This window comes from Monodon monoceros, unplaced genomic scaffold (assembly GCF_005190385.1).
Source record: "Monodon monoceros isolate NGI ecotype Baffin Bay Population unplaced genomic scaffold, NGI_Narwhal_1 Super_Scaffold_1, whole genome shotgun sequence".
Lineage (NCBI taxonomy): Eukaryota > Metazoa > Chordata > Mammalia > Artiodactyla > Monodontidae > Monodon > Monodon monoceros.
The window spans coordinates 41,605,112-41,623,048 of record NW_021703765.1 but is presented as its reverse complement, the minus strand read 5'-3'; the positions used below and the strand labels follow the sequence as shown (position 1 = coordinate 41,623,048).

Here is a 17,937-nt window from a genome sequence, read left to right as displayed (position 1 = left end):
TTTTCCCCTTTACCCTCATTTTACACACACACACACACACACACACCTATCCTCCAAAATAACCTTGAAAATATTGTGTTGGCCAAAAGGTTTGCTCGGTTTTTTCCCTAAGACGGCTCTAGTAGCACTCAGTTGTCTTTAACTTCATTGAAACAATTTTGTTAGATTGTGTGTGACAGCTGTCATATCAGCGTGCATTTAAAAACACACTTGTGCTCGCTTTGGCAGCATATATACTAAAATTATAACAATACAGAGAAGATTAGCACGGCCCCTGCGCAAGGATGACATGCAAATTCGTGAAGCATTCCATATTTTTTGATTCACTTTGTTATATGGCAGAAACTAACACACCATTGTAAAGCGATTATACTCCAATAAAGACGTTAAAAAAATTTAAAAAGGGGCTTCCCTGGTGGCGCAGTGGTTGAGAGTCCTCCTGCTGATGCAGGGGACACGGGTTAGTGCCCCAGTCCGGGAGGATCCCACGTGCCGCGGAGCGGCTGGGCCCGTGAGCCATGGCCGCTGAGCCTGCGCGTCCAGAGCCTGTGCTCTGCAACGGGAGAGGCCACAACAGTGAGAGGCCCGCGTACAGCAAAATAAATAAATAAATAAATAATTAAAAAATTAAAATAAAAAATAATAAAAATTTAAAAAGACTTATCAAAATTGGTGAATTTTTGTGTAGCCATTTCATTACTGAAGGTGGAAGAAAAAAGCAACATTTTTGGCATATTATGCTTTATTATTTCAAGAAAGATAAAAACGCAATCAAAACACAAAAGAAGATTTGTGCAGTATATGGAGAAGGTGCTGTGACTGATCGAATGTGTCAAAAGTGGTTTGCGAAGTTTTGAGCTGGAGATTTCTCACTGGATGATGCTCTACCGTTGGGTAGACCAGTTGAAGTTGATAGTGATCAAATCAAGATATTAATTGAGAAAATCAACGTTATACCACGTGGGAGATAGCCAACATACTCAAAATATCCGAATCAAGCACTGAAAATCATTTGCACCAGCTTGGTTATGTTCATCGCTTTGATGTTTGTGTTCCATATAAGTTAAGCGAAAAAACCTTCTTGACCATACTTCCACATGCGATTCTCTACTTAAACTTGATGAAGACGTTCCATTTTTAAAACAATCTGTGACGGGCAATGAAAAGTGGATACTGTACAATAACGTGGAACAGAAGAGATCGTGGGGCAAGTGAAATAAACCACCACTAACCACACCAAAGGCCGGTCTTCATCCAAAGAAGGTGACGTTATGTGTACGGTGGGATTGGAAAGGAGTCCTCTATTATGAGCTCCTTCCAGAAAAGCAAACGATTAGTTCCAACAAGTACTGCTCCCACTTACACCAATTGAAAGCAGCACTCAATGAAAAGCGTCTAGAATTAGTCAACAGAAAACGCATAATCTTCCATCAGAATAACTCAAGACCGCATGCTTCTTTGATGACCAGGCAAAAACTGTTACAGCTTGGCTGGGAAGTTCTGATTCATCCGCCATATTCACCAGACATTGCACCTTCGGATTTCCATTTATTTCAGTCTTTACAAAATTCTCTTAATGGAAAAAATTTCAATTCCCTAGAAGACTGTAAAAGGCACCTGGAACGGTTCTTTGCTCAAAAAGATAGAAAGTTTTGGGAAGATGGAATTATGAAGTTGCCTGAAAAATGGCAGAAGGGTGAATACGTTGTTCAATAAAGTTCTTGGTGAAAATGAAAAACGTGTTTTATTTTTACTAAAAAACCAAAGGCACTTTTTGGCCAACCCAATATATTCACTATTCTTTCATTCACATGTTCCACTAGTATATAATGAAGACCTACAATGGATCAGGCACTGTTTAGGTGCTGAATACATAGCAATTGATAGAGAAAAACACCAGCCCTCATGAAGTTTACATTCTAATGAATGGTGACAGATAATAAATAAGTAAATGCACAGTCTTTTAAATTGTGATGTGCCAAGAAGAAAAATGAAGTAGGAAAGGGCGATGGGGAGCCCTGGGGGTGGGAACGATTATAATTTTTATATGGGTGGTCAGAGAAGATCTCACTGATAAGGTAATATTTGAGGGGAAAAAAGTGAAGAGTGAGGAAACCTGGTACATGTCTGGAGCAGAACCTTCTCAGGAAGAGGAACAGAGAGTACAAGGACTCTGAGGTGGAGCATGCTTGGTGTATCTGTGGTGTCATGTTATGATGTAAATAACTGATAAGAGATTAGCATGCCACCCTCCCAGGAATATGCATGTATCAGCCAAGGGAACCTTCAGCTAAAGGATTTCAGACCTTAGTCAGTAGGAGGGAGAGGCATTCTGATGGGCCATGAAGACCTTGCTGAGGTTTTCTAGACAATCGTTGCTTTGTACACACCTCAATTCAGCATTATTATAGCCTCATCACCTTGTAAAACTAGTGTATGATTTATTTCGAAAAAAAATCTCTGACGATGTTGGTTCAGCACTCTACTTAGACCCAAGGATAGACAATTCTGTTTTCTTTGCTGAGCCAAATCTCATTTTGCAACTGTAGTGTCTTCCTCTAATTCTCTGGTCTGTGAACACTGCTGACAATTTCATTAAGTCATTTTGGTTCGAGACTTTGCATCTGAGGAGTCGGTCCTCATCTACAGACTCACGAGGAGGAGCCTCTGGGAAACAGCTCAGCTAGAGCCTGTGACTCACTGCGTGAGGCTCTCTATCAGGCAGGGTGTTGGCGGTGACTGTTCACCAAAGATAAGCTGGCTTCTTTGTGCTAGACCACGGGGCTGGCAGTCTACTGGGCTTGATTATTACTCTGTAAGTTCTAGCTCAGAAAGGTAGCAAAGCTTTTCCCACCCTGTTGTTAGAGGCCCCACCCCCCAAATCAGCCAGTGCTGTTCTCTTACTGCCTAAGGCAGAGGCAGCTCTTGGCCCAGCTAACTGGAGAATCCATGAAAATTTCAACATCCTGACACCTAGTGTCTGTGATGTCCCTCTTGCCTTGGCCTCTATGGAAAAAGACCATGATTCCTTCTCCAGGACAAAGGGGAAGGATGATCCTCTCCCATTTCTCCACTCCTAGTGTGATACACTCTCTTCTCAACCTGACCCTGAATTCCTCCAGCTTTGCCTTGTCCATGTCCTTCCTGCCACATTCAACTCCCGAGATACTATATCCCAGACACTTTGACCTCTTAATTATCAGCCAGGCCACTGTGAAACTCTGACTCACACCCACCGTCCGCTACCCCTCTCCAGGTCTTGGGCTGCAGTATCGTTGGGGGAAACAGACAAACACCCACCAACACACGTGCATGTGTGTATGTGCACATGTATGCGTGTGCATCTCACACACACACACACACACACACACACACAATCTCGGACCAACATTTTCTGACCAGATCCACTATTAATCCATCCAGAGTGGATATTTTAAACACCTTCCCCCTATAACTCTCCTTTTCCACTTGTAATTAGTTCCTTCCATGTGGGCTTGGTTCAACAAACCTTTTTTTTTTTTTCACTTAAGGTAAAGTAGCTTTATCTTTTCTTAAAATTTAATTATTTTTTATACAGCAGGTTCTTATTAGTTATCTATTTTACACATATTAGTGTTATATATGTCAATCCCAATCTCCCGATTCATCACCCCACCACCCCACTTCACCCCACTTTCCCCTCTTGGTGTCCGTACGTTTGTGCTCTACATGTGTCTAACAAATCTTTATTGATCATCTAATATGTGCTGGACACAAGGGGCTGGGCCCACTATGAATATGATATGGCCTCTGTTCTTAAAGAAGTAACAATCTTGAGAAAGGAAAACAATCGAAGTAGCAGACAGGAATGAACTAACCATAAACCACAGTGTGACTGCTGCTATGTAGGTTGTGTGAGTCACTTTGAACACAGCCACAGAGAATGAAAGGAAAGTTAAGTACAATAATTGGAGAGAATGCAAAAAGGAGAATTGAGGATGACTCTCAGGTTCCTGGCTTGGGTAGCCAAGTTGACAAGGCATATGAGGAAGTAGCAAGCTTGAGCTGGAGAGGTACAGAGGGATAGGGAAATCTTTTTTGTCAGTATGCTGAATTTGATATCCCTACAAAATTATTATGGTAGTTTGATGTCCCTATGAAATGTCCAAATGGTAATGTCCCATGTTAGAAGCTCAGAAGAGAAAGCTGTGATGGATCTGCACAATGGGAGTGGCTACAGAGTCGTGCTAGGTACCAAGTAAGAAGAAAAGATAGAAAGGACTCAAAAGGCATAAACACTTAACAGGTTGGCAGAGAATAAGAAATGTATTGAGAAAGAATAGTCGAAAAGAAAGAAAATTAGGCGACTTTCTGCCTCCTAAATCTACCTGCAAATATGTTCTCATTTCAAACTACTTGCTGGACTTTTCTCATTGGATATTGCTCTAATATCTCAAATTCAATTTTCACACATACAAAAAAGTCTTTACTTCTGACTTTCCTGTTTGTGTCAACGTTATGAAAAAAAAAAATGCTTTTTTCTCAGATAAATCTGAAACCCCTGACTCTTCACCAACAGCCTTTATGCTTTGAGTTACTCTGTCCTGACAGGTTCAATGTCTCCTTCACAACTATTCATCCTTTAAGAATCAGGTCACCACACCACTCCACCCCAACCTCACGGTTCAAAGCATGAGTTAGGTACTCTCTTCCCTACGTTTGCTTTATACCGTGCAAATAGTTCTACCACTGCACTTATAACAGTCTATATGTTAGGTATAGCTATACTATTTCATAAGCATCTATTTTTGTTTCTTGGATTACTTATCTTTGTATTGACAATAAAATGCAAATTAAATGTTTGGTGAACAGAGACAAACTAAATGTTGAATAAATGAACAAATGAGTGGAACTAAACCAGAAAACAAACTCCTCCTCTTTTCGCCCTTCTCCCTTGACCTAGATATGTGTCATAGTTTTTCCTGTATCCACATACCCTTTATTTTTTTCGTTTTTTAAATTGAGATATAGTTTATGTACAATATTATACAAGTTATAGGTGTGCCATATAGTGATTCACAATTTTAAAGGCTATGCTCCATTTATAGTTATTATAAAATATTGGCTATATTCCCTGTTTCACATACCCTTTATTAATCAACATTCTATGAGAAAGCTTCTTGACTGTCATAACCAGTTTTTGTTGGTCTTTATGAAAACTTTTATTTAACATTTTTGTTTTAGATAATACTAAGAGATGATTCTAATAAGCTAATCACCTGTGTGTACATGTGAAACAAAGTATGCTGGGAAACATAACCCAGATAGATATTTTGAATATATCTAGATGTTAAAGCTAATTATTTGCACAAAGTACATTTTTTTAACTGATGCATTATAAGTAGGTGTCTTAAAAGTACATTTACCATAATGTTCAACAATTTAGGGGGAAAAACCCGCAAATTAAACCTTTCACATCTTGTTAACACTTCAATTTACTTTAAAGCAATCAGCACTTCATTGGGAATGGCATTTGTTCTTGTGCAAAGAGATTTATGAAATAGATTGACTCTCATGCCAGCAGAAAAAAGTCAGGAGCTAGAGAACTAGCTGTGTATGATGTGACTTCCAATAAGTCCCTTCAACTCACTGAGTCATAAGTTTCAGAAGGAACTAATTCAAGAATGACATACTATGGCATTGGATTGTACACGTATTGACATCTTCTCTCAAAGCCTTACAATAAATGTCTTGTAGAGGAATACTTTCCTGAAATTGCCTTTGACAGCCTCCAGGGGAGAGTAAATAATCCAACAGAAATAAAATTTGCATTAGCTTTTCTCATTCTGGAAGCTACAATTATCTTCATTACTAAACAGAGATCAAACTCTAGATAATGAGGCATAAATACTTGCCTATAGGAGTCAGTTGCAAGAGCACTAATTTTAGGTAGGACTTATGTATAGTTTCCAGGGATGATTTGTGAGTGTTTTGGTAAAGCCTGCCTTGTTTAATTAGTAGCTTTCCCAGCAGTGATGGGGAATGAGAATTATCACCAACGGTGCTGCCAACCACACCTAACTCAAGAGAAAGGAGTGGAAACTAGAAGACATTCTTCCCTCCTGACTCAGCTACGTAACCAACGTTTACTGAGAGTCCATCATGGTACTCAGCACTGTTCTAGTCACTGGAAACAGTGGGAAACTAAGCAGACACTCCTCCTAGATACTTTGTCCTCAGTTTAGCCACTGATACTTAAGTAACACTATGAGAAAAGTCACTCTGCATTTACTCCCTAAACAGAGGAAAATGTGGTTCTCAGCTCAAAGAGGGAGTGGTCCCTGGCAGCTTAGGAAGAAAGGGACTAAGGCAGAGATGGCCATTGTACTGGATCTGGAAAAGTGGCAAGATTAGAACTGGGGAAAGAAGGGTAGGAGATACTGGGGGAGGGAGAGGAAGGCACTTTTAACTACAAAAGGAACTCTGCTATTTTGGCCAACTCTGATGCCAAATGTCTCGTTCTAGTAGCAAATCAACCGTTTATACTTTTATAGGCTCTTCCAATACTTCATTGTCAATAATTAGCCTTTCTTAGAAGTTTCCTAATCTGTTGCTGATTCTAGAGTTTCTGTTTTTTTCGAGAAGAATCCAACTTAATATTTACACTTGCAAAAATAATAACACCACCACCATTTGTTGAACCCGGATGTGCTAGACACTACAGAACGCATCATACAGATTTTCTGATTTAATCTTCACAACAGTCCTATTTGTTGGATGCCATTAATCCCATTTGACAGATCTGGAAACTGAGGCACAGAGAGGTTGTCCAGGTCACACAACTAAGTAACCATTGCAGAGAGGATTCTTACCTCTAGTGACACTTTGTGTAAAAGATTCTGTAAATCATATCGAAGCGTATACGTTTCCCTGAACCCCTCTAGAGTTTTCTGCCAGTCGAAGCTAGTTAACAAGGGGCCGAAGAACTGTCCATTTGGATCATGTGTGATTCTTCTAATAACGGCTTCCCCTGAGCCAGACAAGCGGCATACCTGTGGGAAGCAGTGAAGGGGCCAGGGGAAGAGGTGAGAAGCCTTCGCGGAGATAACCACCCGAAATCCTGCTCCAGAACCTTCGCTCCCGGAGAGCGGGCCACACGCACCCGGCCGCGGTTGAGGACGCGGGGTCTGGGCGTCACTCGTCTTTCTCCTCCGCGCCACCTGGGCCTCGCGCACAGTTACAAAGCACTGGACCTTCCGGTGGCATCGGGCGGCCGGGCCGGCTCACTGGCCGCCGCGGGCCTCGGCTGCAGAGCCGGGCTACACTCCGGCAAGAGCGGGGCGGGGAGGGGAGGACGACGGGGCGGGGCCTGCCACTCCAAGTCCCCATGCCGGGGACGTCACGGCTCCAGGTGCGTGTGCGGCGCGGGCGGGAGTCCACCGTGCGCCTCCCTCCTCCACGCAGGTCCCACCTCAGCGCGAGCAGCTCGGCCGGGCTCCGGGCTCCTGGCTCCGGGCTCCATTTTCTCGCGGAGGCCACACCTGGAACCGCGCCTTCGGGCAGGGCCGCGCGGCCGCCGCGGGGGAGGGGACCCTCGGGGCGGGGGCGCCGGGGAGGAGCGGGCGGGCGGGCGCGCGCGCGCGCGCGCGCGGAGACGCGGAGAGCCGGCGGCGCCGAGTGGTGCTGGCGGCCCGAGACGGAGCCTGCGACGGGATGGCGCTGGGCGCGGGGGGTTCGCTGCTGCTTCTCCTGGTAAGTGCGGGGAGCAGGGGCGCGGAGCCTCGGGCGGGCCTGGGCAGCTGCGGGCGCCCGGCCCGCGCCCCGACCTGCCCGCTTCCGCCGGGCAAGGATCGGCCCGCCCGGCGCTCCCTCTTTGTGCCCCGAGGTGGGAAAGGGCCGAGCAGGCGGCGACGAGCGCGGACCCTGCGGCTCCGCTGGGAAGGAGCGGGCGTGGGAAGCTGGCTGAAGTTCCGTTTTTCTTACCGCCACGCGCAAGCCCTGGCGCGTTTCTGTATCTGCGATCCGCGGGTGTAGTGAGACCTGGAGCGGGGACCTTTCCTGGAGGTCGAGAGCTTTGTCCGGAGTCTCCTCAGACGGCAACATGGAGGCGGTGGGAGCAGCGGCCGCGCCTCCTTCCCGGGGCTCCCGCCACCCGGGCGCGGCAGTGACCTGGGGAAACACCTGTATTCCTAGACTGCAGGAAAGGGCCCCAAATAGTTTCTTTAATGTATTTTACAAAGTGTAATTTTTTGGTTAAAGCCACGTTACTTTTGAAATCACCCACATATAGTCTGAACTTAAAGTTCCCAAAGTTGGTGTTTTAAAACAGTCGCCTAGTATTAAAGGGAATGAACATATGTAATAGTTTTAAGATTTTTTTCATTTTAAAAGATTACACAAAATCGATATGCAGCGCCACAGTCAAACGGGATTTTCAGAGGTTCTTAAAGGAACTGGCAAACAGTGTTCCATCTCTCGATCTGCATTTCTTATGCCTGGCTTCTACATTCAGATGGGTTTTTAAATATGTTTGTTTTGTTTGTTAAAGGAATTGTACATAATTAAGAAATGTATCTGCTTTATAAGGGTTTGCTAGATGGGTTTTGATAAAATGACAGTTATCCTGTTCATATAGGCGTGCATTCACCTTCCAGAGACTTAACACATGTATTTTCACAGAGATTAGATACAAAATCATACTGCTTTCTTATATAATGGTGAAAATAAAAACTACAAGTACATTCTCTGTATTGAAAGCGCTAACGTCCGAAAGATTGCCTTCTCTCTATCCCAGAATTACAATGAAAGAGGGAAAATATTTTTTTTTCCTCTATCTCACACAGGAAGAAACATGACTAATGAAATCTAGGGATTTCAGTGAACTCTCACTTGCGTGCTATTTAGGACCTGCGGACCTTTGGCACACCAGTTAATTTTCATGCTTTTTATCCATTTCATTTTGCCTAAGTCATTGAGGTAATTTTCAATTCAAGTTTATTTTGTTAATAAAACTTTTCAAAGATAATTTGTGGTTTCCTTTTTGGCCTCCAGAGTAGCAAAGCAACTAGTTCCCTCATCATGGCACTTCAGACTAAGGAGATTACAAAACTAGCGTAGCACCTAGCTTAGTTTGAGGGTTGAATATAAAATCCTAGAAAAGAAATTGCCTTTGTTCTCAAGTGATATAACAAGCAGGCCAATTCAAGTACATTTACAGAGAAATAGGTATATAATTTAGGCATAATTTTTACTTTATCAATTCAGTATTTTTACTTTATTGAGCAGCGATTGACTGCTCCTTTGAAAAGTGATTCTAACTAACTGAATAAGCAAAATTCTTGGACACTTCTTTGTATTTTCTGCAATACTTGCACGATATGTATTTGAGTATGTTTATTTTTGGTCAAAGAACAGTGGGCATTTTGCACACTGATGTGTTTGAAGTTGGAAGTATAGATTTTAGTGAAAAATATTTGAAAGCAGCTATGCTGACAGAAGTACTTCTCCAGGACACAGCTCTTTTATAGAAGGTAATAGAAATTGTAGTGCGTACGGGTCAGAGTTCAGTTGTAGATCACAGGATTCACTCTAGCTAGTTAAAGCAGGAAGATATTTATTTCAGGGCATTGTGTTGATTGCATCCGTGTGGCAAGGACTGAGGAAACACTCCATTTTGAGCTGTCAGTGACTTCAGAGCCATCCATCCAGCAGAGCCTAAGCCCTTAGGGAGCTGCTGCCTCTCCTGTGATCAGGAACCAACACTGCCACCCGGCAGTGTGGAAACGGCCATGATCAGGGTGCTACTTTTGCTGCCAGCTCCGGAACCATGCCACATTTGCTAGGATGCATACCAACGAAATGTACCAGGACTCTGCATCTTGGTACCCATGAATCTAGTACGGAATCTACTAGATGAACACTAGAACTCAGAGTAAGATAGCTGCAAAAACCCAGCTCCATCCACATCTATGCTTGCCAGCAAGAACAGCAGACACGTAGCTTCTGCTTCACTTCCTTCTTTCACATCTCACGTAGATGCTGGTTGTTGAACCTAAATCACATTCAGAACGTTAGCTGCTGGGAGTCTGATATGTGGTCTCTAGGTTTCCTCTGAAGTTCAGGGAGATAAACCAGAAGCGAGATGTTGAGTGGCACCCACATAGCTATCACACAGATAGAGCCAACTCTATCAGAATGGGAAATAGAGGTAATATTGTAAATAAAGTCAGAGAACCTTTCCTCACCAAGAGTTCTTTACCTGGGATTTACCGACTCCCAAATGGTCCATAGATAGAATTCAGAAGGTCCTTAGACATGGCTGGGAATAAATTACATACCTGTTCTCACTAATGTTTAACTGAAATTTAACATTTCTTTAAATTATGTGTAGGAAAGACACTGCAATAGCATAGCAGTACTTGTGACTTTAGACAATAGAATTCACAGATATTTTCACATAATACTATAGGTATCTTAAAATACCATTTTTCTCATCATTAATAGACTTTCTGCTACATTTTATTACTTAATGTGTTGATAATGAAGTGCATGACATGACTGCATCACAAATTGGTGTTTTTTAAAAAATTCTGATAACTATTTCAATATAATTGAGTTCATAATTCGATGTTTTTTATTTTATAAATTTAAAAACAGTATTCTGAGAAGAGGTCCACAGGCTTCAACACCCTGCTAAAGAGGGCACTTGAAGAGATTTTCTGGTGGTTGCCTCGGTTTTGCCTTTGACTAATTAAGCTTGTCCTTCAAAATCAAACTACATTTTAAAGATTAAGTGGGAGCAAATTATACTGTGAACAGTTGTGTCTACTCATATGTTAGTTTGTTAGGGCTGCTATAACGAAGTACCAAAACCTGGGTGGCTTAAAACAAATTTATTTTCTCACAGTTCTAGATGCCAGAAGTCTGAAATTAAGGTGTGGGCTGAAACCTACATGTTTCCTTCCTTGCCTCTTCCTGGGGTTGGGTGGTTGACCTCCAATCTCTAGGATTCCTTGCCTTGTCAGTACACACTCCAGTCCTCTGTCTTCACGTGGCATTCTTCCTGTCTCTTCATATCGACTTCCCTCTGTGCATGTCTGAGTCTGTGTCCAGATTTCCCTTTTTCATAAAAACACTGGTCCTGTTGGATCAGGGCTCACACTAATGACATCAAACTTGGTTAAATCTGCAAAGACCCTGTTTCCAAGTAAGGTCACATTCGGAGGTACTGGGGGTTAGGACTTCAATATATCTTCTTTTGAGAGACACAATTCAACCCATAACAAGTAGGTTCAACTATCTATAAATTATCAACAACTTTGGAGTTATGCTTAAGGTTCTAATATGCAAGTGGATAACATTTTAGAATAAACTCAAGTATAAGTGAGATGGTAAATATTGAAACTTATAAGAATAATCAGTTATATTCAGGGATTTTAGAAATGTATGATTTCACATTTGTTTTTGTTTCTAAAAAATTAATAGGTAATGGGGAAATGGCAACTCTTAACAGAAGTTTCTTTAATTATAAACTTAGCGGAAAGTACTTTACAAAAAGACATGAGCATTAATTTCATTTACATTCTCCCTGATCATTAGAAATACCTGATGAGCTAAATTAAAATCTCCAAGGTTAAAGTCCAGAAATGTATATCGATAGAAACTTGCCAGTTAATCTAATAATTAGATAGCTGTGAGAGAATTACCAATCTAAATTTTGCAAAATAGTTTATTCATGAATGAAGCATACAAATATTTATATGGAAAAGAAATTACACACTGAATAGGGGTTCATATTTTTAAAACCGCCAAATTGCAGTAAAAGTCAGAAAGCTTAATTGAAATTATAAATGAGCTTTTGATCAATTTTAGCATTTCTCAATCACAGCTTTTTTTCTGTCTTTCATTGTGCCACAGATTTTAACAGCTGATAACACTTTTCAAACATACAGTCCACATATGATGAAAGCTTGTTTTCTCAGTTAAGTTTATCTTAAAGTTTCAGATGTATACCACATATGACATTGCACTCTTTTTGTTTACTTCTAATTATTTTAAAATTTACTGAGATTTTTATCATATGCAAAGCTTGATGATTAGGGTGAAGGAAGCTGGAACACCAGGATTTGTACCGTAGTCTAATGGTAAGATGAATGATGCCCACAAGAAAATAAACTAGGTAGGAACTAACCCCCTATGACCACTATTTAGTGATTCCCTGCTCAATTCTAAACCGTGTGCTAGACATTGGGAGACCAGTAAAAAGTCAGATGGGTTCTGCCCTCATGGTGCTTACAGTCTAGTAAACAATTAAATGGCTAAATTCCAAATGGGTGATGGTAAGAAGAGTAATGATAAAAGAACATACAGTGCCATGAAGGAGCTCCAGCACTGAGCATCCCAGCTAAGACCTGAGAATAATTATAAATTAATGAGATGATATGAAGAGAAAGAGGGGGAAGAATGTTCTAGGTAGAGAGAAGAGCATATGCAAAGGCCTGAAGACAAGGATGCGTGGTTCCTTGAAAAAACAGAAAGAGTCCATGTAGCTGGAACACAGTATGCAGAGCAGAACGACATGCTGAAAGATGTCTGCAGCCTTCTTGATACCAAGGGAAGCCACAGAAGGCTTAATTGACAAGTGAGTGCTTTTAGGGAGGTGTTCAAATCATAAAGGAAATGAAAAGATGAATGTTAGTTGAGTTGGTCAGGAAGGGGTGGAGAAAGAAGAGATGGTAGTCGACTGGGTACAATTTTGCCTCATTATTTAAAAAAAAAAAAAAAAAAAAAACAACTTCCAGAATTTGGGATGCTGTGATCAAAGACGGCAGAAAAGCCCAGACAGTCCTGTGGAGGGAGGGTGCAGACTGGCAGGAGGGTTGGTTTGGGAACAAGGGTTCTCAAGAAAATGTCGGGGCCGGGGGTAGGGGTGGGGGTAAGGATGTGAAAGGGGCGTTTTGATTGTCACAAGGTGCAGGATGCTACTGGCATTTAGTACTCCAAATGCAGCGTGGCTAAACCTCCAGCAACGAACAGAACCTTCAAGAAAAAATTGGCCACTCAGGAAGACTTCCTATCAGAAATGCCAATAGCTCCCCTGCTGAGAAATGGCGATAGGCAAATAGTGAGAGATTCTAATCAGGGATTCATCTTACTTACCTCTATCTTTTTAAATTGCAAATATCCTCTCAGTTGATTAAGCCTTGATACATTCATTTATTCAGCAAGTATTATTGAGCACCTACTCTGTGCCAAACACTTTTCTAGGTCTTACCTCAAAATCGCACCTTCATGGGAATTCCTTTCATCAGCCTAGCAGGTGCTGCCTGGCTGAGGGAATGAGAAGGCAGATTTGGGCGGAGACGAGAAGAAAGAGGTCCCATTTCCCCTATTCTAAAATACCTCCATCCCACTACTCTTTCAAGTTCCCTACGATACAAACTAAAAATACACAAATAAGTGGCCCATAAACTCCCTCATGTTGGAGATCCACTCTCCTTACACCCCAAAAGTGCTAACTGGGAAATGGGGCAGGGCGCCTAGCCCAATCGTCATTCTTGTTCTAACACTGTGGATCGGCTCTTCTTTCAAATATCTCCTTCCTTTGCTTCCATAGTACTCTGCTGGGGGTCCTTTCACCTCCGGGAGGCTGCGGTGGTTTTCCCATCCGGCACCGGAGGATATGCTGTACTCAGATCACCAGGAGGCCCAGGAGGTACATGGGGGAGGCAGAGCGTGGCCAGTAACAGCGGTGGCTGAGGGGCGCGCCCCTGGGACCGCGCGGTAAGCCCTGCCCCTTGAGCCGCAGCGCCCTACTCTCGAGCCTGCTGCCTCCTCCCTACGCAGAGCGTTTCCTCAGGATTCTATCTTAGCATTTCTACAGTTCGTGCTCTGAGAATGCATCCTTCTTACTACTCAGTCTCTTATCCCTTCCCCTATCCTCCCCACGCAGGGCACTGCCAAGCGCTAACGTCGTCCCCAGAAAGACTGTTGCCTCCACCCACCCATCCCGGTGCCATTACCCTATTACGGGCCCTCATCACATCGGCTCTGGCTTATTTAACCTTCAAACTGTCTCCTGCCTCTCGCCGTGGAGCACTGCCAAAACAATCTCTCCGAAGCTCTGGGGGCATAGTATCCCTCATCAGAAGCTGATCCTTATAAGATCAGAGAAGATCCTTAGCACAACTTTTTGTCCTCATTTTCTACTCACTACCGACACACGGTCTAGGTGTCAAATTGCACGCCTTCCTGTTCTTTGCCCTCCCTCTGCAAGTTCTGGCCGGTGCGGTCTTTAAAGCAGATCATTTCCTTCCGCCTCCCATCTGCTCCCACACCTAAACCTCTCCGGATTTCTCTAGAAGGAGGTCATTTCTGCCTTTTCTGAGCTCCCCAGAACTGCTTTTGCAACTGCCGTGCACACAATGAAGTTCTTCTACCTCTGTTATAGTAATTTATGTACACTTTATCTCTCCTGCTAAACTTCTTTAGAACAGGATCTATGTACCATTTATCTATACTAGCTCAATGCCTTGGACACAGAAGAATCCTTTAAAAACCTAAAAGCTAATGTATCTTTCTATGTGTGGAAAAAGGTGGAATAATAATCTGGATTTCATTTGTTTAGAAGAAACGTTTAACGCTCAGATAGTGTGGTTGGTAAGTTTTTGTTTGACCTTTAACACATTCTGCAATTACTAGATGTGCTCTCGCTATATGCCAAACAGCCTTCTAGGTGCTTGTGAGCTGTCCCACTATCATGAAGCCTACAGTGGGGGAGAGGAGAATGTAGGGAAACTAATTTGACATTTTTTGAGTACCCACTGTGTGCCAGTAACTGGATTTACTGAATGTTATTAATGGATGAATCTGAGTAGAACCCAAGTCCCCCGACACCAAATGCCTCTCTGTCAATCCAAAGGCATCACTGTGACCTCCTTTACAGCAGTTTTCTATAGTTAGTCATACGTAAGGCCTGAACTTCTGGAACTAGATAATTGGTTCAGTTTCATTACAAGATAGAATCATCCTAGAAAGGAAAAAAAAAGGAGAAGAAATGTAAATTGAAATTTGCCTAATTGCACAGTCCTGCAGAAGTATTCTAAACAACCTTCTAAAACCATTGATTTCTCACTGTTCAGTTTTGCCAGTCCACTTATTTGAAGCCAATTGAAAATGCCTGTTTTCCACTTTGGACCTTGGAGTCAATTGTTGGTCAGTTTCTGGTAGTTCCTGCAGTTTGACTTACTGACAGGACAGTGCCATCTAGTGATGAAAAAGGACAATTTGAAGTTCTTGGTCTTCTTAAGCTTCTTGGGGGGGCGGGGGAAGAAATCTGGTTTTCTTCATTCTATTTTTTAGTGTAATTTTCAGAAATATATTGCAGCAAAAGGGTGGAAACAGCCCATCATTTTTGTTTAAGAAATTATGTATTATGTAGATGTATCTGAAAAGGTGTATTTTACAGATTTGCTTGTATTTTGCCTGATTCCAAAAGCATTTGTAGCAATTATAGAAAACACCAATAAAATGGTAAAGTATTTCAAAAATGATAAATGCTCAGGATCAGTAAATCTTCAGCTAGAAGAAGAGGTATGAACACTGTTTAAAGCAATTTTATTGTAGTTGATTACTACTTGTAAAGTGGAAAATCTTCTTGGGATGGGAATAACTCAGTTGCTGAATTTCCTTATTTGGAATGTATCGTTTCACACATCTCTGTAATTAAGGGCTAATTCTCCAGTCTATGAGTTATGCAGGCTCTCCTTCCCTTTCCTTTGCTACTCTGTGATTTTACACAATTGTTTTCAAAAGTGGGGTCTCAGGACCAGCAGCATCAGCATTACCCGGAAACTTGTTAGAAATACAGATTTTTATACCCCACCCCAGCCCTACTGAATCAGAAACTCAGAAGTCTTGTGTTTCAACAAGATGATTCACATGCCACTCAAGTTTGAGAACCACTGTTTATTAACATCCCTATTAGAAAATAATTGGGAATTGAAAAAGAAGATTAAATATGAAAAAGCCTACTTTTAGCTATTTATTAGCAACTCTGATTTTTTTTAATGTTTTAGGGGCCAAGGAAATTGACTAAATAAAATAATGTTGACTTTTTTGGGTCTTCTGTTTATTTGTCTATGCCAAGTTAAAAATAGGAGCTGTCCATGACTACACAAAAGGCAACTTGAAAGGACAGTTCACAACATGCTCTAACAACTCAAGTGTAGCACAGCATTGCTAACTCAAGCATTTTAAAATTCTTGGCACCAATAAATGTTTCCAAGGAAAATATCTCCCCCTTTAAAGTTAACGTCAATATGACTCACCCCAAATCATATTTATTACATTAAGATTAGCCCAAACATCTAAAGAGCAGGCAAAAGATTATGATCAAATTATAGAATTTATGATCAATTATAGAATTTATGTCAGACTTAAAGTATATAATTTTCCTATCTAAAATTCAAATTCAGAGTTGAAAAATTAAAGTTCAAAATATTGCTTTTCTTGGTTGTTGAGTTTTTTTAAACAGCAGCCATGAAAACAAACGTATGTTTAAACTAGCTGTTGAGTGAGGCTGCCCTAGGAATTGTACTTATATATGGGTCATTTGTAAGTTGGATTTTTTTAAGTTGGGAATTTCTAAATATGGTATAATGTTTAGCCATAAAATAAGAAATTTTATAGACCACCTCTCCTCCTTCAAAAAAAAGACCAGAGGAAAATAGTATGATAGGTGAAATTCTAACATAAGTCTAACATCAGGTTTATCAGACCTTCTTGTGGATACAGAGTCTACTGAGGACCAGTTCTGTCTATACAATTAGAAAATTCAGGATATGTAATCAGAGGAAATAAACAAGTGGCATCCATGACCTTTATTTTATCTCGTTTTATTTCCTTTAAATTATTTTAGCCAAAGCTGGAAACACTTTAAGAATGTGTTGGGTGTAAGCCAGGGACCTTAAGAGCAATTTCTGATTCTGCATTCTGTACAATGAAATGGAGAAACAGAATTTGAAAACATTCTGTGTGGTTGGAAGGGTGGGTAGGAAAGGGAAGTAACAGGTTTTTCTGTGATTGTCGGGGGTGGGCATGAGGTTGAAGAGCAGCAGCGGGCATGTGTTAGGTCACCTCTATTTGGGTACTGAAGATCATCCGTTGACCACCCTGCTAAAGTAGGCTAAAGTTCTTTCTGGCTGAATGGAAACAATAAGCCATTATAATGCCTCAAAGTTAAAACAATATTTTAAACTACTTTGTACCCCTCTACATCTCATCTTCAGTAAGTTATCGATTGGTCTGAGATATTAAAGTTTAAGGGGTCACCTAACCTTGGACTCATAGAATCACAAAAGAAAGTTTCAAAATCCTCTACTTCCGGCCGACAGCCTATTAGCCAGGAAGAACTGTCATCACTGACTTGTAAGTCCTCCAGGATTCTGTTTGTTAAACTCATCGAGGTGACTTCAGAGTTGGATGTCTTTTCTAAAGGTGCTGACCTTGGGAATAAAGAGTCATTGATTGATTGTATTTTTTTCAGTGATATTTGACCTTCCCTCATGGCTCTGCCAAAAAAAAAAAAATTATTTTCTTTCCAGTTACCAAAAAGGCCAGTTTTTACAGGATGCATGGGATCTAACGGTAGAAAATTTTTTCTGAACTTCAGTAAATTGGGAAAGCTTTTGAAGGATTTTTCTGGTTCATCTAAAAATACTACTTCTTTGACTACAGAGACTAGAAACTTACGTTTCTTCTTCAGTCTTAAAGGCGTGTCACACATGACATTTTTCTATCACTAAGTTCCTTGTGAGAAAAAAGAATGACAGATTTCATAGTTAGGAGAAACCATAGTGGTCACCTTGTCCAGACGTCCTTCCAGTGCTTGAAATCCTTTTACAACATCCCCACAGGATGTCACTCAAACTTACAGAACTAAAAACGTTCTAAGGGAAG

The 17,937-nt window shown here is 41.4% G+C and overlaps 1 protein-coding gene and 1 non-coding gene across 2 annotated transcripts in view; both read left to right on the top strand.

The window, feature by feature from the left end:
- The first annotated feature begins 212 nt into the window (after positions 1-212).
- LOC114902292 lies at positions 213-319 on the top strand. Its single transcript, XR_003795467.1, has one exon. It is a non-coding gene; the product is annotated as a U6 spliceosomal RNA (small nuclear RNA).
- Positions 320-7,612: 7,293 nt separating this feature from the next.
- Positions 7,613-17,937, top strand: part of DSG2 (desmoglein 2) — a 47,199-nt gene continuing 36,874 nt past the window's right edge. Inside the window, exon 1 of the mRNA XM_029232999.1 lies at positions 7,613-7,731. Within this exon, the coding sequence (XP_029088832.1) occupies positions 7,693-7,731 (39 nt within the window). The 5' untranslated portion in view covers positions 7,613-7,692. The remainder of the gene's footprint in view (positions 7,732-17,937) is intronic.